Raw genomic sequence first — 23,170 nt, 5'->3', positions numbered from 1 at the left:
ATTTATGTATTAATTTTGCATAATTTAACTATCTTATGCTACATGCTAATATTTGTGCTCAAATTATCATAGATGAACCATTGAATTAAGGAGTATGGGAGCTAATTAATATCACATGGACACAAGTTAATTTTTACTCCATATGGACAGGAAACTCATTAAATTTGACTCACAAATTTAATTCAACCCAATTTGAAAGATAGTTATTGAAAAGACTGAAGTCTGCTCTCAATTGGATTGTCAAAACTGTCCAAAAAGAGGGAGAATGACCCAAATTCGAAAAAGCCATCAAGAGCAGCCCAAATCAGCTTTGGGAAAGTTAATTTGGTGGTCTTTGCACTTGTGAAAGAATTAGAAATCAGCTCCCAACTAATACCCAAGAAACCGTCCAACCCCTTGCATGATTCATGCATGAAATCAAGAAAGAATCAAGCAACTATCAACATCCCTTTCCACATTTCAAGGCCCGCCAAGCAAAGGAGAAAACCAAGGGATCTTCAAGCTATTTTAGCAAACTTCTATGCCATCCCACTACTATAAATACCAACCCTTACTTCTCATTCCATCATCCCTCATCACTTATTCATCTCTCAATTCACATTCCTCTTACATTTTCTTCCCTCTTTTCCACACATAAGCCTTCCCGTTTTCCCATCTCCTTTAGCTAGCATTTTCCCTTAAGGAAAACCACTATTGGCCAACCACATTGAGGAGCATTTTACAATCACAAGAAACGAAGAAAGCCACCACAATCGGTCTTCGGAGAACTACTGAAATCATGAAAAGTTTCTTATTCCTTAATCTTATTTTTATTCAAAATGTTTGCAAAATTTTTTGATGTTTTTCCATTGACAAAGATGAATTAATTTTGTTTTAGCTAGAATGATCACATTAATTTGATAAAGTTCATTTGATTCATGTTTATGATGTTTTGTACCTCCGTTGTTCATGCTTCCAATTAAAATCATTATGTATTTTATGCATTAAAATATGTTTGAATGCATTAGAATTAGTTAGTCAATCCTAATTAGATGATAACTAATGGACACAATAATTGGAAGATACTTGCTTAATTTATATCCTAATCGAATAAATTAGAGGTTCGTAATAGAATAAGAGAACGTAATACCTTACATAACTTTAAGTTTCGTAATTAAATTGTTTCAAACCTAATTTTTCTTATTACTTTACATAAATTCTAAGGAATCCTTAGTTAAATTATGACATTGTTTTATGCATATTTTTCTAAGTATAAGATTTGGTTGAACTTATATGAGATTCCCAGTTAATGAACGATCGAGTTGCCATGGAATATGTTCTGAACATTCTTAAGCTTGAGGAAAAATGAATTGAGTCAAATGTTGTAGTTATTCTATCTTATTCATGTTATTGTTATTAACTCATGAAAATCGATTCTAAACCCTTAGCTTGTATTTCATTTCATTTGCATTGAGATTAACTTGAATTTAATTGATTAATTTATTTTAACACTTATCACTCAAAATTATTGTATTTTTCTTAACCAATTTGTAAATAGTAATTTTTTACAAGTATTGATTTAAATACAGTCCCTGTGGAGACGATAACTCTTATACTTACTTATTACTTGAAAACAATCTTTTGGTACCACTGCAATCAAGGTATTCCACCACTGATACACTGAATCTTTTAACAACGATATCGCACATTTCAAACTATCAGCAGGAGAGCAAGACAATTCATCAAAAACTCTGATAATATTCTCTAACCAGAACTCAGCCTTTTCTGGATCATATTCCATAGTACCACGAACTCTTCAGCCCCATACTTACGAATTTTATCAACCAGAGGTCTATTCATTCGTGCCAATTCTAAACCTTAATGAATAGTGGGTATAGGTTGGGGTATAGGAGGGGGTGAAGGTCTGTAACACCCTGAATAATTTAAGTATGTTTTTGTGAAATCTGGCATAAATGAGTATTTGCTTCAGTGGTTAAGTGTTTTGGGTGTGTGAATGAGGTCTTAGGTTCAAGTCTCATATTTGGGAATTTTGGTTTTTTTTTATCCTAGCTTTATCCTTGGTGGGTTGGGTTATATTTTATCTTTAGTAAACTCATATCAAAATGAGCTTCTTGGTTCGAGTGGTAAGGAGTTAGCTTGCTGGAGGTCCTGTATTCGATTCCCTGTAAGAGCGTGGATGATGATATTTTTATTTCGGTTGTGAGATAAAGGTTGGGTGGAAGTGAAATTCTGAAGGAGTTGAGAGTTAGTAGGTTAGTGGGAGGTTAGGATAGATATTATATGATTTTATTTTGTTTTGTTTTGTTTTTTCAAAATTTCGATTCTCTCGCTCTCTTCCAAGTTTCTGACATTCGTTTTACTTTCCTTTACTCTTCCCTTCTTCTGTCATTTTCCTTTTCAATATGTACCCTCTTTTTGTTTATTGTGTGTAATTCGAGATTTCGGTGTTTCGTGTGGTCAGGTAAGTGGGAGGTTTTCACTTGTAGATTGGTTCCATTTTAGTAAGCAATTGGGTTCTCCTTTTCGCTTGTATTCTTAGTGTGGGTTGTAAGGGAAAGTAATTCTCTATAAACATTTTGTATAGGAGAAGGCGGTGAGACAGTGGTTTCACTCAATCAAGCTAATCTGTATGCGTGATCGAGTTTGATAGCGGTAAGTGTATGCGCGTTGCTCGATTTTGTATTGATAATTTTGTAATTAGATTGCTAAAAATGGTGTTTGGAATATTGTTTTTAGGTTTGGGAGGTCTCAAGATTACATTCGCATCAAAATCGAACTAGGTGTGTACTATTAACACGAAAAATTGAGTTTCAACGAAAGCCGAAAATAGGGTCTGTCGACGCAACATGGGCGTGCAGCCAGCCGTGTAGTTGGCCGTGTGCGGGACACGGCCGTGTGACTGACGAAGGTGTGGCTGTGCGCAAGACACGACCATTTGATGTCGTGAGTGTTGTCGTGTGGGTTTTGGCCCAGATCGTGTGCACCACACGGGCAAGGCCAATTTGGGCATAAGGGCCCATAATTCTAAAGTTTTCCCAAAGGTCACACGGGTCGTCCTGATCGACTGTGGGCCTACCGTAGGGTCGATAAGGGCTAACCAAACCCTAAATCATGTGATTTGATATTCTGATAGTCTGATTTGAGTAGGACACTGATACGTATGCATGACTGCTCTGTTTGAGTATGCATATATGAAATATGTACATAAGCATGTTAAGCATGTTGATTCTGTTAAATTTGTATTTTCTATATGTGTGGGTTGGGGATTTGTATATGTAGCGGAAGTGTTCTGTACGGTGACCTTTCGCCTTAATTCTGGCAGTTTGACTGCATACTATCTGTTATGGTGTGTAAGGATGGGTGGGTGTTTTTAACCTCACATGGTGTGATGGGATGGTCAGAGATGGTGTGTAGAGGATTGGGATAGGATTCTGTATATATGTTCTATTTATCTGGTATCTGCATTTGTTATGGACTTAGGTCCGAATCTATATTTGACTATATACGAAATATTGTGTATATTGCATGTCTATTTCTGTTGGGTTACACATTGAGTTTACGAAATCTCACATCTATTTGTCTGTTCTGTCCAGGTAATCTACAGACTTAGGCGGGTCGATACGACGGAGGCTCAGCGATGACCACTCGATCGAGAACTATTTTTACTTAGTAATTAATGGTTTAATTTTAAAGTCTGGTTTTCCTTGAAAGTTGTAATTTTTGGGACTCTCTGGACTAATTGGTTTTAACTTTTGGATCTTGATTTGCTACTTTTCTGCAAAGTTAACAAAAACATTTTACACAAACAAATGGGTTTTTGAAAACACGAGCTTGATTTTTATTTTAAACGATTTTCCAAACTTCCGCTGCAAAATAAACGATTAACTTTAAAGAACTTCATATCACAGTTTCAGTAACGAATATATTTTATAATACTTGGACTTTTATCAAATAACTAAATATGGTTTTATCGATATATCGTCGATTTTAAATCTCTTCTTCGTAACACTCCCTGATTCGGTCATAACGTCTAGGTCGGGTTTGGGGTATTACAAGGTCGTTGAGCTATAAAGTTTGTTCTAACGAACTCAGAGAACCACTCAAACATCATTTGGAAGAAGGCTTCTTTAGCCTCACTTCCTCGGCCCTCAGTTACGGGCCCACTACTAGCTGCTCCATGAATGGAGGCTTGTGCATTACAAGTAACCTCATCGGAATCAGCTAGATTGGATAACTTCTTTTGTCTATATAAAAACATAATTCAATTTGAGTCAGGAGATATCACACTATCACAGGTTATATAATGGCATGTATTTCTAGACTCCATACATGCTACATTCAATCCGAGAACCGACTAAACTGTATCTCTGATACCACTAAATGTAAAACCCCTAACTCGTATTCGTCACCGAATTTAGGTTATGGAGCATTACTGAACATTTAACATAACATTTAAAATTATAACATTAAATAAATTAATCTTGTTAAAAACCAATCAAACATGCACTTGGTCCCTAAATCGAGCCTTTGAGGCCCTAAAAATAGCTTAAAAGCAATTTGGGACTAATTTGAAACAAAACAAAATATTTGGCAAAAAAGTTACAAAATTTGAAAACAGGGGTCACACGGCCGTGTGACATACCCAAAGCCGTGAACAATTGAGCAAAGAGACACATGGCCATGTCCTAACCCGTGTCTCCACCCGTGTGACTCACTGAGTTGGGTCACACGGTCGTGTCGTAGGCCCTGTGCTAGATTGTGTAACTCTCTGACTTACAACATACGACCATGTCGCAGGCCGTGTGCTAGGCCATGTAACTAACTGACTTAATACACTAAGAATTTACAAATGACACACGGCTTTGTCGCCAAGCTGTGTATGTCACACAACCGTATGAAAGCCCATGTCCCAGGCCGTGTGATCCATAATTTGACCCTAAAAACAAGTCATTTCAAGGCCAAACCACACCTAACCAATCATCCTATTTGTACACACATTTAAGAGACTTACACATCTTTCAAATACATCTAAACATACCATTTCAAACATCCTATTCCATTTAACCAATATGCCATTCAAAAGCACCACATTTATACTAAAATATCATTAACCAAACAAATCAATATATCCATACTTCAAGCACAAAACCTAGTTTATTTTTCTACCAAAATGACATCACAAATGGCCATTTACATGCCATCACAAACATACCAAAAGAGTCTTATATACAAGCACTTAGGAATGGCCAAAATGACCTAACCTGCCAAGATTCCAAAGCTCATCAAACCAAACATAAATTTCAAAAGCATATACATACCAAATCAACCATTACACATTCAAGAACTACCTTAATAAAAGGGTCCTATACATGCCATTTATATCATTGGCCAAAATACACAAAAACTACCGAAATGGTTGTTGAATAGTGTGATTGATCTCCGGCAAGCTTCCAACCGATAGAACTTTTGATAATTTATAAAACAAAGGAAAGTAACTACGTAAGCAATTAGTGCTTAGTAAGCTCATATAAACTTAAACATAACTTACCATTTCTTTAGCACAAACTATAGAATAAGCATAAAATCATTACCAAGGCCATAAGCTTAGTAAAAACCTATACAAGCACAATCAAACTTACAAGTTAGAAGGTTCATCCATGATACATTTGAGTTCCACCATATGGTAAGTAAATTTCATATACACATCATTTAACTCATCAACCTTTTCATAATATCATGAATCATTTCAATTGTATGCTTACCAGGCTATTTTCTTTGCTTACCCGTTGAACCATCTAGAATTACATCGAATACTCGGGAATGCTCACACATAGTGTGCCTTTCCATATAACCGTAACCTTTCCTTTTCAATAGTGCTCACACAAGTTGTGAAATGGGCCTACTTACACGAGCTATGGGTCGAAATGTTAGGTACACAATGCTGCTCACACAAGCTATGGAGAATTTGCAACAAATGCAAGACCTCAGCCATCGGTAAGACATTCAAGACCAGCACCCGAAACATGAAATCCCTAATGACATGTCATTCGTATCCTAAGAATTATTAAGGTTCAAACATGATTTGTTATCCGCCAACTACTCAAAACATCAATTCATAAGCATTTTCAAGTCTGTTTATATTAACACAATATGGTAAATAATCAATTTAGTTATCACTAATACCATTATAATTCATACAAACTTACCTCGGCGACTATAGTCGTAGAAGTATAATTTGAAACTAATCCGAAGCTTTCCCCTTTCCTCGATTTAAGTCCGATTGTTGTTTATCTTGACCTAAATAGATAATTTAATTCAATTAAGTACTTCAAGTATTCAATTCAATTCAATCCATAATTCATATTTATGTAAAATTATGAAATTACCCTAATATTTTAACTTTTCACAATTTAGTTCTTAAGCTCATAACTTGAAATTTAACCATTTTAACCTAAACCCATGTTAACAAATTCTACTAGGGACCTTGGTACAACCCATAAATACCAAAATTTCATAATAAAATCCATGGATTTACACTTTTAACAATTTAATCCCTATTTCGAAATTCATCAAAAATCATTAACAAAACAAGTTTGTTTTACAACCAAGATTAATAATCTATCAAATAAATTCAAAACCTATTCAAAAACAACCATGAAAAATCCCTCAACCTTTAACAGTTTTGCAAATTAACCCCCGAGTTAGTTAGACTAAGCTAAAACGAGTTCAAAAATATAAAAATAATTAAAAACGAGACAAATTTACATACCATGCAAGAACAAAGTGTTGGTCGAACCTTCCTTCTTCTCTAATGGCTAATTTAGGTTTTATAAAATAAAGATGGAGAATATAATATCTTTCTTTTGTCTTCAATTTACTTAATTTTTCTTTTATTTACTAATTACTACTTTAACCTTAAAATTAATAAAAAATTCAATAAAACCTTGTCCATAACTATCCACTAACTTAATTATGGTATATTTACCATCTAAGTACATTAAATTTCCTTTCCATAGCCATTTAGCCATTGTTAATTAATAGAAACCCACTTTTGCAACCTTTATGATTTAGTCCTTTTACCTAATTAATCATTTAAACTTAAAAATTTCTTAACGAAACTTTAATACGACCTTAATATAATCCCATAGACATTAAATAAATAATAAAATAATAACACACTCATCGAAATTGTGGTCCCAAAACCATTGTTTCTGATACCACTGAAATTAGGTTGTTACATTTAAAGTAGTTTACTTTTCTTGCACATTTTCTTGTTCTTCTTAGTATTAATGGTAATTAGTTAGGTTAGTTATTATTATAGCTAGGTTTATATACAACTTTAATCCTTTTTCCCTTTATTGTAATGACATTCTCAACTTTAAGTTGGATGCAGTTCAGTTTCTTTTATGTTTAATCAATTAAAGGTTGTTCCTTTAATGTTCCTAGCTTTAGATTTCACTGTTAGATGCTTCTATTTATCTTTCTTGCAAGTTTTAAAGAGTAAAAATCTCAACTTTTATGTTTTCCTTAGGATTTATGTCCATGTCTATTAAAGCTTTGATTTTTACATTTGTTTACTCTATTTTTTAACATGGATAACTAAACTCCAAAAAGGGTTGGTTGATGAAGATGTGGGTAAGTTGATTTTTGGACCAATGACTAAATCGTAATAAATTGGACTAAATCAAATAGACCTAAAAACTTATGAAATGACGCCCCTAAGGGTGTAGCACTCCAAACCCAACCCTTAAGGAGGATCCGAGAATGCCGTGTTACTAACATAAAATTAATATCTTTAAAACCATATTTGACGTAAACCAACTTAAACTACAGTTTAATTTAATATAGAATGTAAGCAATTTGTCATTCAAGGCTAGATAAAATGGTACACTTTAAGAACCATGAAAACTTCACTGAAATTTCATGGAAATTGTAGTTTCATGAACAAAAATTTAAATATAAAATCAATTCTTCAAAATGTAAGCATCTCGACTCCACTCCTATGTCATGCATAGTACTTAATACTAGAAGTCTCACAGTAGTGATTGTCCTCTAGCCTAGTCTTCATATATTCCTTTACTTCGTCAATAGGCCTGAGAAAGAAAGGTAACTAAGTAAGTTCAAAGAACTTAGTGAGTTCCAGAAATAGACATTACATCGATTATACATTATTCAAATAAAACCTTTCCAACTCAATGCAGATACACAGTTCGCCAGTTGGTGGGTACAATCATAGACAGACAATACACCAAATAATATTCCCTTTGGCATGTACATCATGCCCATGTGACCATACAGTTAACCTTCTTCATGTTAGCCACGTACCCCTGTCCATAGTCAAGCCATATAATTCATTCCATTAATATTCCTTTGTCATGATTTGCCAATATGGTTTACAACATAATTTCTGCCCTACCAGAGGTTACACGACCATTTTTATGAATCGTGATCTGCCAGTTCAATGTTTATTCCATTGAAGGAAACGCCATGAATTCATTTCCATTTTCCAGTTCATATTATCCTTGTCAGAAGCAAAGGGTAGTGGCTTAAACACAAAGAAAGTTTTTTACACCTTTAACGCAGACAAACCAAACTAGACTAACAATTATGAACACCCATCGCTCATGTACAGGTATTTCATCTTTACAGAATATGAATACTTACCTTAAACAAAAATAAATAAGGCATTACACACACATGGAAGTAAGAAGGAACTCACCAGAAAACACAGCAAGTCTAAACAGCAGGACCTTTGCAATTATCACAAGAACCTTTAGGAGTGTATTGAGCTATAATATAAATAGTTAAACTTATCATATCGTTATACCAGAAACCTAAACAAGCTTGCAAGAAACATCATTTCAAAACTTAGATTCAAGAAGTTTTTGCCCTTACACCCTAAACTGGCATTAAAGACTATGGAAAAAGATTGTGAAAAGTTTACACTATTCTAAATTTTAGAAAATTTAACTAAGTTGTACTGATTCAAACTTTAAACTATTTCGGTTGATCAACTTTAAAATTTTAAATCATTTAATATATTTTAAATTAATTTTTTTAAATCTTTATTTTTATATTTTAAAAATAATTACAAATTAAATAAAAATAAAATTAATATGGTTCAAGAAATAACAAGTTACTTATTTTGAAAAATGAACATGAATCAAACCAAGTGAAATTAAGTAATAACCAAACAAAATTTAATAAAATAAAATCAAATAATACGGCTTGAATGTTGATTGATCCCTAGCTTAGTTTGTACAATTTCTATTTGACACGTCATAGATCAATATGGTTAATTAGGCCATTTTCACACTTAAAGATGATGTAAGCATCAAGTCCCAACAAGTGGACAACAGATGAAATGGGCTTTCTTTACCTCAATACCCAATAACGAGGTTAAAAACAAGGTAGATCAAGGCAAGATTGAATGAAACTGTCCAAGACTTCGTTACGAAAGCCCTAAAAGTGCGTACGGGGAAAACACAAAATCAAGATTCACTTTTTTTATTTTCAAGAAAATTAAGAAACCGAATCTTTATCCAATTTTATTGTTTTGGGTGATTTTAAGAATCAAGAAAATCAAGATTTCAAATCTTAGAATCCTTGATCAAAGAAACTAATTCTTGAAGCTTGTGCATGATGGATCACATTGACGAGATTGAATGAGCCAATTCTGGGAGCAAATAGATCACAAGTTCAAGTTCTTGAGAATCACCTATTAGGATGTCCACAAACCCAATATGAAATTTGGAGAAAGACTTAGTAAAATATTTGGCCAAATTGTGAAAGTGCTCCAATTTGTAAATCTTTTAATTTTTTTTTTCAAATTTTATTCAATAAGTAGATCAATGTGTAAAAATTTAGTCTAAGGAGCCCATTATGAGCCTTGACTGAATTTCTCATTAATTCCACACTTAGAAATGTTTTTAGAAATATTTTTCACATATTAGTTAGTTAGTTATTTGATGAGTCGTCATGCTTAGTTAGCATACTTATCAAAACCCTAATTTTAGGGAGATCAACTAGCATTTGTGAGGCTATATATGGTGTGCCCCCTTGTTATTCATTCATCTTTTGCTTAAATAAATACTCTTTGAGTTTATTCTCTTCAAGAATTCTTCTTGATGTTTTAGTAGTTTTAACAATCTTTTAGATTGTGGGAACCATCTTCAAGCTTTGACTTGTCAAGAATACTTTTTTGGAGGGAATATTAGAGTCGTTTGAAGGGGTTGTGGTTTCTTCGATTCCAAGGCTCCTTAGGACACCTATCACACCACTTTCATCTTCTCTTTGCTTCATTTTTTCTCTTGTTTAGTTTTCTGTTGTTCGATTCTTGTTGCTTTAATTCTAGTATTTATTTGATTCAATTCAAGGTCATAAACAACTAGGAAAAGACATCCTCCCATCATTATTCATCAAGAAACACTAAAAAATAGGAGATCTCTTATTTTCTTATTGTGTTGAATTCTTTCGTTATAAAATAATTTTATTTTGGCTTAAAAATTTATTCTAATAAACTATTTTGATTGTTTTGTTTCTTTTCTTCCAAGAAACCTATTCAACTAATGCTTCGACTCTTTTTTCTACCCTTCTCTTCTTTACTCTTTAATTTCTCTTTTCATTCTTTTAATTCAAGAACTAATATGTTTTTGCTTCTTTGTTCAAATCTGAATCGACCACTTTTTTTCTCGTCAAGATCAGTTCAAATTCTCTTCAGTTTATTGGATCTTTATTATTTTTTGTTGGCCGCACCTTCCTTACCTCTTTTCTTGAATTTTCATTCTGTTTAATACTTTCTTTTTGAATATGTTTTTTTAACTTATTTTTCATATTCACAATCTTAATTTGATTGAAATTTATTAAGAACAAGTTTTTTCCATAATCAACTTGGACTCTTTCAAAAACTCTAATTTTGATTTGGCTTTTTTGTTTTTTTTCTTATCTTAATTGTTTGATTTAATTTGCTGCCACTATTTTGGAGGTGATTTCAGGCTCAAGTAATTGTTGCGATAACATCCACAATAGCTGAAAACAAAGTTGGAGTCAGAAAGGTCAATGTCGTGACCATGGTAAGTTATTGTTGCGATAATAATTCAACAGTTGGAAACAAAGCTACAGTCAAAGGAGCCATTGTCGCGAACATTGATATAAGTTGTCGCAACAACAACTCTATAACTGTGAGATTTGAAGCGGTTACTAGGGGTAATTACGTGGAATTTGGCTTCCAATTGAATTTTACAAGCCTTTATTGAATGTTTTAATGATGGGTATGAATGTAAATAACCTCTGAATGGTCCCTTAGTATAAATAAGTGAATTTTAAAAAGCTGAAGAGAGAGAAACATTAGAATAGAATATTGAATAGATTTTGATAGATTTTCTGCTAAGTTTTCTAGATTGAGAATTTCTTTTGTAAGTTTCCTTTTGTTATTGTAATTTTCTCTTTAGTTTCTGGTTGTAAACTCCTTTATTAAGTAAGATAGTCTTAGTTTCCACCATTTTCTTCATCAATTTGCTAATAATAATTGTCAGCATTGGATTTGAAGTCTGCATCAATGGCACCTTCAGTTCTAAAGCCTGAATTTCTCACCGATTGGTGTACATTTCTCAATCTCTTATACTTACCCTTTCATTTAATTGTGTTGAATTGAATGGGGAAGTGATTGGATGTTGAAATTGATATGGATATTGACTAATTTGTAAGGTGATTGGTTGGCTCCATTACTCTTGATGTGATTTTGTGCTTAATGTTAGTGTTAATGCATTGTTTTGCATAAATTGGTGTTATTACTAACTTGAGCTAGACAACTTCAGGGGAAATTGAGATAAGTTAGGCTGAGAGGACACTTTATCATGTTTTTATCAATTTAATAAGGTTTAGTAACAGAGTTTAGTCATTTGAGACCGAGAGGAGAGAATGATTAGGTTAGGAATTGTGCATTAAATTAACTTAGGCATAGTTGCATCAGTAGTAAGTGAGGAAACCAATCATTATTTTGTTGGCCACTAGTAATCAACTTATTGATTCCATTAATTTATAATTCTTAGCTTGCTAAAATCACTCTTCTTAAGTGCTTGCCGTAATGATTCTAGGATTAAGTAGATTGATAGACTTCCAATAGCATAAATTGCATTTAGTTTCAAATTCAAGCAACCACTTCTTTGTTTTGTGTTTCGTTGTATACAAATATTACAACTTTATGTATATAGTTGCAATAATTGCAACTTTATGTATATAGTTGCAATAATTGCTTTACTTTTTTAAGTTTTTATTTATTTTTCGTGCACGTACCGCAATGGCCACTATTGCAAAAATTAAGAAGACATGAGTTTAACTACGTTTAAACGTGTTTTTCTCCAAATTAAGGGTTGAGGGGATTATTGGTAAAAGTAGACATTGTATTAAAAAGGAATGTGACTAGAATTGGTTTTTGCTCAGGCTTGATGGCCATTAGCCTTGAACAATCGATAGATGGGTCATGTCTCGATTTTAACATGTCATAGCCTAAATTTAATTCAATCCAAATCAATAGTTTGTTGTTACTGTTTAGAGCTGATTAAATTGGTGTTATTCATTAACTGGATTTCAATGTAAAAAATTACCAATTGCTCATTAAAATAATAAATATTATTTTGAAAGTATTTATTGATGGAAAGTATAGATTGCAAATTAATATGAGCACTATTCAAATTAAAAGTGATGATTTATCATCTTACAAATTTAATTATTCATAAGCATTTTTCAAATTAAAAGTGATGATTTATCATCCAATGAATACATTTCCATGGGACATGTTTCTCCCAAGGAGTATGTCCAATATGAAGGGTTCTGGCTCTTTAAATTGTATTCATTGAGTGCATATAAATAGAGGCATTATAGTGCTCACAAATATACAATTACAATCAATCTTATTTTCAAAAACAAGAGTAAGAGTTAGGGAATTCCTTGATTTTGCTAATAAAAGGAAATTCAAAACTCCGTTGTATCCCGAGATGACCTTTGTCTTAACCCTCTAGAAACTTTGTGTGGGAGAAAATAGTTCTCTTTGGAAAGCGTCATTTGTGCCTCGAAGTCTACTGTTTATTTCCATACAAGTCTCTGGTTCTATCATCTCCACTCAAATTTTCCAACAATAAAAGAGAACTATTTTTGGAGATGGCGACGGAGGCTAACATCACATTCAAAGTGATAAACCAAAAGTTAGTGAAACTTGACCGATTTGATGGTTCAAACTTCAATCATTGGAAGGAAAATATGTTGTTCCTTCTTACTGCCTTAAATGCGGCGTACGTTCTGGATCCAAACCTACAACCCGTGCAGGATCCCGCCCCCAATGCAAATTCCCAGGAAATTAAGAAAGTGGTTGAACTTAAGAAGAAGAACGAAAAAGATAATTTCACATGTCGAGGACACATCCTTAACACCTTGTCTGATCGATTGTATGATCTTTACATGTCGATGCAATCCCGAGTGGAAATATGGAAAACTCTTGAAATACAACACAGAGTGACAAAGTACTGATAAATTTTTAATGATGAAGTATTTCAAATTCAAAATGCTCGATAGTATCCCGATCATGGATCAAGTCCATGAATTATAAGTCCCTATAAGTAGGCTTCATAACTTGAAAGTTATTATTCTGGAATTGTTACAAGTTGGGGCTATCATCTCAAAGTTGCCCTCGTCTTGAAACAATTATCGGAAGAAACTTCTGCATATGGTAGAAGACTTCATTGTGGAGAAAATACTTAGGCATTTGCGTATTAAAGAGGAAACTCGGAAGCGTGATGCAGTGTATCTTCCCCAAAGTTCTAAAATGAAACATGTGAACGAGTCCAAGAACTCTCGAAATGGTAAGCGAAAGCCTACATCCGAGACCAAGGACGTGCAAGACAATAAGAAAAAAGCTCACAATTATTATAATTGCAATAAGAAATGATACTATATTAAGGATTGTAGATTTCTCAAAAAGAAGCAAGATGCCACAACTTCCAAAGCCAATAAAGTGGAGGGCATGAACTTAGTGGCCATGGTTACGGAAGGGATAAAAAATTTAGAGATTTGTATGATTACTTAACTCAACATAGCCATGACTAATAAGTCCTATAATTGGTGGCTCGACTCTAGAGCTACTGTCCATGTGTGTAATGACCGACAACAATTCAAGAGTTATGAACTAGTGGCAAACCGTGAAGTGCTTATGGACAACTATCAATCGATTAAGGTTCTCAGTCAAGGGACAGTGGAACTCAACTTCACATCTAGGAAGAAATTAACTTTGACTAATGTGTTGCATGATCCCGATGTGAGAAAGAATTTAGTGTCCGCAAGTATTCTATGTAACAAGGGGTTCAAGATTATCTTGGAATCCGATAAGTTTGTCTTGCTTAAGGGTGATATATATGTAGGAAAAGGATATTGTAACAAGGGTATGTTCAAGTTGAGCATTGATATGAATAAAGTTAATTCTTCTTTTTATATTGTTGAATCTTATCCTTTGTGGCATGCGCGTTTAGAATATTTTAATTTTAAAAATTTACAATATATGCAAAAGAATGGTTATATAAGTCTAAGTAATGATGAGTTTGAGGATAAATGTGAAATTTGTATTCAATCAAAAATTACCAAGAAGCCGTTTCTTAATAAGTGTGAAAGGAATTCACAAGTGTTAGATTTAATTCATTCAGATGTTTGTGAATTAAATAGAACACTAGCAAGAGGTGGAAAATGATATTTTATCAATTTTATAGACGACTTCTCTAGATTTACTTATGTGTATCTCATGAGAAGTAAATACGAGGCTTTTGATATGTTTAAACGTTTTAAAAATGAGGTTGAGAATTTGTTTAGTAAGAAAATCAAAGTGCTTCGTAGTGATAGATGTGGTGAATATTTTTCAAATAAATTTAATATATTTTGTGAGGAACAATGTATGGTGCATGAGTGTTTCGCGCCTTATACTCCGCAACAAAATGGTTTGGTAGAAAGAAAGAACCGTACTTTAGTAGATATGGTTAACTCGATGTTGTTAAATGTTAATTTTCCAGATAAACTATGGGGTGAAACATTATTGACTGCGTGTTATATTCTTAACAGAATACCATCGAGAAAATTCAAAGTATCTCCATATGAGTTATGGAAGGGTCGGATGCCAAAATTAGATTATTTCAAAGTGTGGGAGTGTTTGGCTTACTATAGAGTTCCCAACCAATAGAGAACAAAGTTAGGTCCAAGAGTCGTTAAGGGTGCATTCATTGGATATGCCCAACACTCTAAGGCTTATCGTGTTCTTAACTTAGTGTCAAATACGATAATTGAAACAAGAGATGTTGTATTCATTGAAAATAAGGTTTTCAATGATTCAACAGATTCGAAAAAAGAATATCAACCAATGATCTCAAATTATCAAACCAAAAGAAGTCTTTATGATAAGAAGGATACGAAGCCGAGGAAAAGTCAAAGAGTGAGAAAAGTAAAGGACTTCAGTCCTGATTTCATTTCCTCGCAATCTCTAGCATTGCTTGTTGAGGGAAATAGAGAATCCGTAATTAGAAAGATCCCCATAATGTTTAATGTGGATGGTGATCTACAATTCTATAGTGGCTAAAGGATTTAGGAAAAAACAAGGCCTAGATTATTTTGACACTTATGCACCAGTGGCTAGGAGGACCTCCATTCGAATTCTTATAGCACTTGCATCTATCCATAAGTTACATGTACATCAAATGGATGTTAATAGGAATTTTTTGAATGGTGATCTCGAAGAGGAAGTCTATATGGAGCAACCAGAAGGTTTTGTGCTTCCTGGGAATGAACATAAGGTGTGTAAGTTGATCAAGTCATTATATGGTTTAAAACAAGTGTCTAAATAGTGGCATGAGAAATTTGACTCGGTTATCTTGTCACATGATTTTTTACATAATGGTGCGGATAAATGTATTTACACTAAATTCACCGATAGGTATGGTGTAATTTTTTTATCTCTATGTAGATAATTTGTTGATTTTTGGTACGAACACGGAAGGTGTTCGTGAGAGCAAAGAGTATTTAGCCTCAAAATTTAAAATGAAGGATCTCAATGAGGTAGATACAATTCTAGGTATAAAAGTGAAAAAACATGAAAAGGGCTTTGCACTAAGTCAATCTCACTACATCGAGAAAGTATTGGAAAAGTTTAAACAACTTCATACTATTTGAACTTCAAGTTAAGTGAGAATAATGGCAGGGCCATAGCGCAACTTGAGTACGCCAGTGCAATTGGAAGTCTAATGTATGCATTGCATTGTACTAGACCTGATATCACATTTGTTGTGTGCACATTAGCGAGATTTACAAATTGTCCTAGTACCGATCATTGGAAAGGCATTTGTAGGATTTTTGGCTATCTTAAGAAAACAAAAAATTTGAGATTATTCTATAGTGATTATCCTGCAGTACTAGAAAGTTACTCGGATGCAAGTTGGATTACAAGCCTAAGTGACAATAAGTCCACATCGAGATGGATTTTTACGATAGGAGGTGGAGCCATTAGTTGGGCCTCCAAGAAACAAACTTGCATATCACATTGAACTATGGAGACTGAATTTACAGCCTTAGCGGCTATTGGCAAGGAAGCGAAATGGCTAAGAGATCTCTTGCTAGATATAAAGTTGTGGCCACGACGTAGGTTCGCCATTTTTGTATATTGTGATAGTGACTATACCATGTCTCGAGCGTACAATAAGGTGTACAATGAAAAGTCTAGACATATAAGTTTGAGACATGAGTATGTGAGGCAATTGATTAAGGACGATGTGATAACTGTTACCTAAGTTAAGTCAATTGACAATTTAGCGGATCCATTGACAAAAGGTTTTTCAAGGGGTTTGGTTAAGAGTACCACCACTAAGATGGGATTAAAATCATTCTAATCACATCATTGATAATGGAAACCCTACCTTATTCTAGCCAAAAGTTAGTTTCAAGGTTCAAAGGGTAATAACAAATTATCGAATGGCAACGTAAACTAAGAATCAGTATTTAGTGTTTATATTTTAGGAGGATGAGTTTTACTTTTAATGGATGGAGATTAATTGTCATGAAATCCACCTATATGGACATGAAGTGGTGTCGCTTCAACGAGATTTTTTTATGGTTTTCTCTCGTACATGTTCAGGAAACGGGATGAGCACATGTCCATAATGGTGCTAAAGCAAATTAAATTCTCACTCTAATACTTTACGATTATGTTTGAATTTTTTTCCAGTATTAACGTTAAGAGTGATGGTTCAAGCGACTAGCCACCATTCACTTTGTTGATACTTTAAGAGTTTGCACTAAAGGAAGGTTTAATCTGCGGACACCCTTCTTTATGCATAATCATTGTGTACTTATTTTCTGAAATTAGCAATCTAGTGGGGGATTGATGGAAAGTATAGATTGCAAATTAATATGAGCACTATTCGAATTAAAAGTGATGATTTATCATCTTACAAATTTAATTATTCATAAGCATTTTTCAAATTAAAAGTAATGATTTATCATACAATGAATACATTTCCATGGGACATGTTTCTCCCAAGGAGTATGTCCAATATGAAGGGTTCTGCCTCTTCAAATTGTATTCATTGAGTGCATATAAATAGAGGCATTATGGTGCTCACAAATATACAATTACAATCAATCTTATTTTCAAAAACAAGAGTAAGAGCTAGGAAATTCCTCGATTTTGCTAATCAAAAGAAATTCAAAAATTTGTTGTATCCCGAGAGGTCCTTCACCTTAACCTTCTAGCAACTTTGTGTGGAGGCAAATAGTTCTTTTTAGAAAGTGTCATTCGTGCCTCGAAGTCTACTATTTATTTCTATACAAGTCTCCGGTTCTATTGTCTCCACTCAAATTTTCCAACATTTATATCTTTTGTATTTTGATAAATCTAGAAAATTATATACACATAAGATTTGAACAAGTCATCATACGTTTCACCAACTCAATTTAACCATTCCGATCAAAGTCACATTTAGATTTTATATCAAATTTTTATATATTTGTTAAATGAATGTTTTCACTCATATTATGAGTGGAACATGATAAATTTTATAATTATTTTTAGAGTAAACTATCAAAATAGTCACTTTGTTTAGCTCAGGTTACATTTCAGTCACTTATGTTTGAAATGTTATGTTTTAGTCACTTACGTTATCACGTTGTAACATTTTAGTCACTAAGTCGTTAATTGTCGTTAACGGTGTAACGGTAAGCTAACGTGACACGTTAAATCATCATTTCAAACAAATATTTAGGTTAATTTGTACAATCAGTCCCCATTTTTTTTTGTTTTGAGCAATTTAATTTTTTTCTTTTATGTTTTTTAAACTTTCTTTTTTTTTCTTTCATTCTCTTATGTTTCTCTCTCTGTTTTCCTCGCTCCTCTATTTCTTTTAATAGAGTTTTTCTATGTTTTTCATTTGTTAAAACTAGTCTTTATACTTTTATTTTTTTGAACAATTTAATTTTTTCGAGTGAGGCGAGCTTGTCAACTAGTTTTAACAAATGGAAAACATAGAAAAACTATATTAAAAGAAATGAAAAAGGGAGCAAAACAAAGGGAGAAGCAGAAGAGGATGGAAAGTAAAATAAAAAAAAGGAAAGTTAAAAGAAAAAAATTTAAATTGTTCAAAATGAAAAAATATAGGAACCAATTGTAGAATTTAAACTAAAATTTTCATTTGAAATGATGACTTAATGTACCATGTCAGCTTACCGTTACACCGTTAATAACAATTAACGGCTCAATGATTAAAATGTTACAACACGATAATGTAAATGACTAAAATGTAACCCGAGGCAAACAAAAGTGACTATTTTGATAATTTACCTTTATTTTTAAAGAAAGATGATGAATTTAAAAATATTATTGAATTCAAATTCACTTCGAATGAATAGAAAAAAAATCTTAGCCAAATCTGGTAAACTAGCCTAATTTGAATTATTGTTCCTCTAATTAGCTACCTCACCATGGAATGGCTCCACATTTTCCATTTTCATACATTTCTTTAAACAAAGGCGAAGAAAAGAAAATATAAAATAAAAATCCTTCCATGTCCAACATTTTCTATTTTCTTTACAACAGCTTCTCCTCTTAAGGAAAAAAATGGGGTGGGGGTGGAATTGCATTATGGGAAAGCTTATGTAGGAAAAAACATAGTTCTCACTTGGCTAGGCGCATCTCATAATACTGGACAAAAAAGAAATACTCATTAAATTTCCATGTCAGATATAAAACAGGAGCCTTCAACTATCCTGTTCTTCATAAATATTCCAATATGAACATATACCCATGGCAGAAATCTATATCAATACGCATCCCCGGTTACAAATAACATAGGTCTACAGTATGCAAGTTACAAATTGAACAAAACAATTTTTTTCTAATGAAAATTATTATTATTATTATTATTATTATCATCATTTTTTATGATAATTATGCCTACACAAAGCTACTTCCTGTTCTACATCCCTCTCAATTGTCCCCCTCTCCCCCCCCCCAAAAAGAAAAAACAACACTGCAATTCTACTTCCATTAAAGGAATGGACTAAAATTGGTACATGATTCAAATCAATGGAATCACGACTCATGTGCTTCCTGGCGCATCACTTCCACCAGCACCTGGCTTGCGATTCAGATAACGGATAACGGCATCTTCAACCCTGTTAGAATTACCAAACCACAACTTCAATACATATTCATCATTCGTAAATTGCTAACATTACGTTTTCTATAAGAAACTTTATTTACAGAAACCAACTGAGAATGGTCCAAGCTGCATTAAAGAATGACTTCCTTAAAACTGGAGCAAATATATGATATATCAAGCAATAGATTTTAAGAACAAATCTCGCAAGAAAGGGAATTGGTTGTTTGACCGCATCTTTTGGAGTAACAGGTTATTCGTTACCTTAGGACCAGTCAAAATTGTACCAGGTGGTCTGGAAGCTATTCCGGTAATAGGATCACCTATGGCACAGTTATTGCATGGAAGTGCTAGTGTCGGGACAATCCACTTTGTCCCGTTTTTATAGTTTACACACTTTCATGCTGCTGTACTTAAGTTTAATGCATTTCCTAATGATACATAAGCAAGGCATTGCTGTTTGACATACGAAAACTGACAACCAGACCAAAAAAAATTCCTTTGTAGATAACTTAAGACCGTACACTTAGCAATAAGGTTGAAGGGGTCAACTGGAAACTGAAATTTCTACCAAATAGACATGACTGCATGGGTGATAGGCTATGGTTCCAACTGAGGGAAATGATTCAAAAATTAAACATGAACTGAAACTAGAATATAAAGATGAGCTTACCATGGTTGGTTGAAGAAATCTGATCGTCGCTCTCTTTCAGAACTTCGACTTGCTTCCCCAGATGCCAATTTAAGATCCCGGCTCTGAGACTCGATTAAAGCATTGATAAATTCCACAGGAGATTGGCTGAACCCTAGAAAGAATGCACGTCTTCTACGGTGCTCATGAATTTTCCTTATGGCAGCACATATCGCTTCGTCGCACTGTTCAATCTCTTTGCTCTTCTCTGCATTTGCTAACAGAGCAGACAAATCCCTCTGTATAGGCAACGGCACATCAACTAACACATCGTAGCATGCAGACCCAGCAGGATTGTTCCCGGAAAGCTTGATCTTATGCTCCAAATGTATAGGTGGCGGCGAAGACAAATGCTGCGATATCTTCTGCGAAACCATGGTAAATTTCACTTTTTCTTCCCCAAAAACTTTCATAAGTTGTGCATCACAAATAAAGCAAGATGGATCATTTGGGTTCTGAAGTTTTCTAGCCTTCACATAATGCCAAATTGCAGCTATAATTCTGGGGCGTGTATCAACCTCAATACCAAGGACTTCCACTAAAGCTGAAGAAAGCTTGAATTTCTCTGGCGCATAATTCATTTCCAACCTAATATTCACGGTGAATTCCTTATCCCCTTTTCTCTTTACCTCAAAACCTTCATGAGGAGCAGGCGATCGAGCCTGCTCCCATATAATGATATGATTTTCCGGATATAGTCTCTGATCCAAGGAAATTGTCACTCTCTTGAAGAAAGATGAAAACTTAGGGTATAAGGGGTTTGTTTTTTGAACAAATGCAGGTTGATCTGGATCTACCCCATCTTCCAAGATCCTTCCTATTATCTTAAGGGTCCATGTAGGGGGCTCTGCATTAGGCTTCTTTGGGATTGTTTGCATCTGATTAGCAAATGTGTTGAAAACATATATTCGAAGTGTTTTTTGAACACAAGGTGGATTCTTAAGGGCTTCTTGGATGTCAACTTTTTTCCGAGTTAAGGCAGCATCGACACGTGCCTCAAACTCAAGAAGCTGGGTATACAGAGCAGATTCAGGAAGAATTGCCGCCACTCTATCCTGCAGCTGTTTCTCGGGAAGCTTCTGCTTCTTTTTACGTGCGGCGGTCGTAAGATCCATTATTCTCAAAGGAGACATTGTATTTGTCACAGGAACACCAGGAGGACGCATAGGGGGCCTTTGAAGGATCCTCTTGGCACTTGCACTGCCAGGAGTCGACATGGATGGCGAAGACGTACCTAAGTTCCCAATGCCGGCATTTTGAGCTTGGTTAAGGGACAAACCTTGAGCTTGTAAGTGTGCTTGGAATTGGGCATGAGCTAACTGCGCTTGAGCTTGAGCTTGAGCATGAGCAAGGGCCTGAGCTTGGGATAGCTGATACTGATTTTGAAAACCAGCACTGAGTTGTGCTTGTGTTTGTGCTTGTGAAGCATTACCAAAGGGCGACGAAGACGCCCCAATGCTCTTAGGAGGGTTATTGTTATTCACAGACATCACTAATCTAATTCACTGCGAAAAACTATCAAATACCCACCAAATTCCAAAACATTCAGTATCTCAGTAAAATACCCATCAACCACAAACACCTAAGCAAGCAAATTTTCAATTCAAAACCAAAGCTTTAGAAGTAGAACCCTAATGGACACCTAAACCCCAAAAAAGCCCTAATTTTGCAAAATCCTCCAAAGACACTAAATTCGAAAACGAACCAAATCTAGCAAAAGAAAAGGCTTTTTACACGCTACAAGGGGGAATTGAAAGCGAAACAAAAAAATAGAAAGTGCAAGATTACAATCACAAAATTAGATTAAAAGGGGGACAATTGAAACTAAAAGAGAGAATTAAGAGTGAAAAGAAAAAAAAAGATCGTAAAATTCAGAAAGGAAAAGACTGAAATAATCTTACGAAAGAGTGAAGAGTCTTAATTTTTGGTTTCCCTGTTTTGGCTTTTTCTTCCAGCAAAGAAAGCCTTAGCTCATTTTCTTTGCTGCCTTTTTTTCTCTATCTGATTCCTTCATTTTCTCACTTTCGTTTACCATTGCCATTTTCCAAACACGCCTATCCATAATCACTGGGCTGGGCTATTGCAATCTTATGGATCGGGTTAGTTATGCCTTGGTACACCCTTTTCTTTGGGTTAATATGCCAGTTGATACCTAAGTTTGATTTTATGTTTAATTTGATTCTTGAGTTTTTTTTATCCCAGTTAGGTATTTGTTTCAATGTTTAATGTGATGCTCGGAACAAACTGCATCATGTGGCTCATTAAAATGTTTGATATATGTCCTCTAATAAAAAAATATAGGTAATTAATTGGGACAAAAAAAAGCTCAAGTATCAAATTAAACATTGAAGCCAAACTCACGTATTTAATTGAGACAAAAAAAACCAAGTATCAAATTGAAGCTAAACTCAAGTACCAATTTAAACATTAAAATCAAACCTTAACATAAAAAAAAGTATATTAACCTCTTTTTTTTTTTTTGAATTTAAGATAATCTCATATTGGATATTCACATTGTGTTTCAATCAAAGCAGACCCTAAATAGAAGGGACTAGAACTTAAAACTTTATTTAAAAAGTTTGTAATATGCAATAAATTCTAATATTTTTAAATTTAAATAATAGTTTTATATTTCAGAATTTAATTTTTTTACTTTTTAGATTTTTAGATTTCAAAATTAAATTACAATTAAGTAAAGCTATTAAAATTATTTTGTTAAATTCATGTTCATTACAGATGCTATTTTATTAGTTACATGACTATTAAGCGAGTTTTATTATTATTATTTATTTTAAAATGTCAT

General features: G+C 33.7%; 1 protein-coding gene across 1 annotated transcript; it reads right to left on the bottom strand.

Moving 5' to 3' along the window:
* Positions 1–19,528: 19,528 nt before the first annotated feature.
* Positions 19,529–22,408, bottom strand: LOC105798444 (SWI/SNF complex component SNF12 homolog). Its single transcript, XM_012628500.2, has 2 exons — positions 20,350–22,408; positions 19,529–19,692 (listed from the first exon to the last, which is right to left on the bottom strand). The coding sequence occupies exons 1-2, from the start codon at positions 21,855–21,857 to the stop codon at positions 19,617–19,619; spliced, it is 1,584 nt and encodes a 527-aa protein (XP_012483954.1). The 5' UTR covers positions 21,858–22,408; the 3' UTR covers positions 19,529–19,616.
* Between the last annotated feature and the right edge of the window lie 762 nt (positions 22,409–23,170).

The sequence above is a fragment of the Gossypium raimondii genome, chromosome 9, assembly GCF_025698545.1.
Source record: "Gossypium raimondii isolate GPD5lz chromosome 9, ASM2569854v1, whole genome shotgun sequence".
In the NCBI taxonomy this organism is placed as follows: Eukaryota; Viridiplantae; Streptophyta; class Magnoliopsida; order Malvales; family Malvaceae; genus Gossypium; species Gossypium raimondii.
Note: the sequence above shows the minus strand (reverse complement) of the source record. Positions and strands in the feature narration are given on the sequence as shown.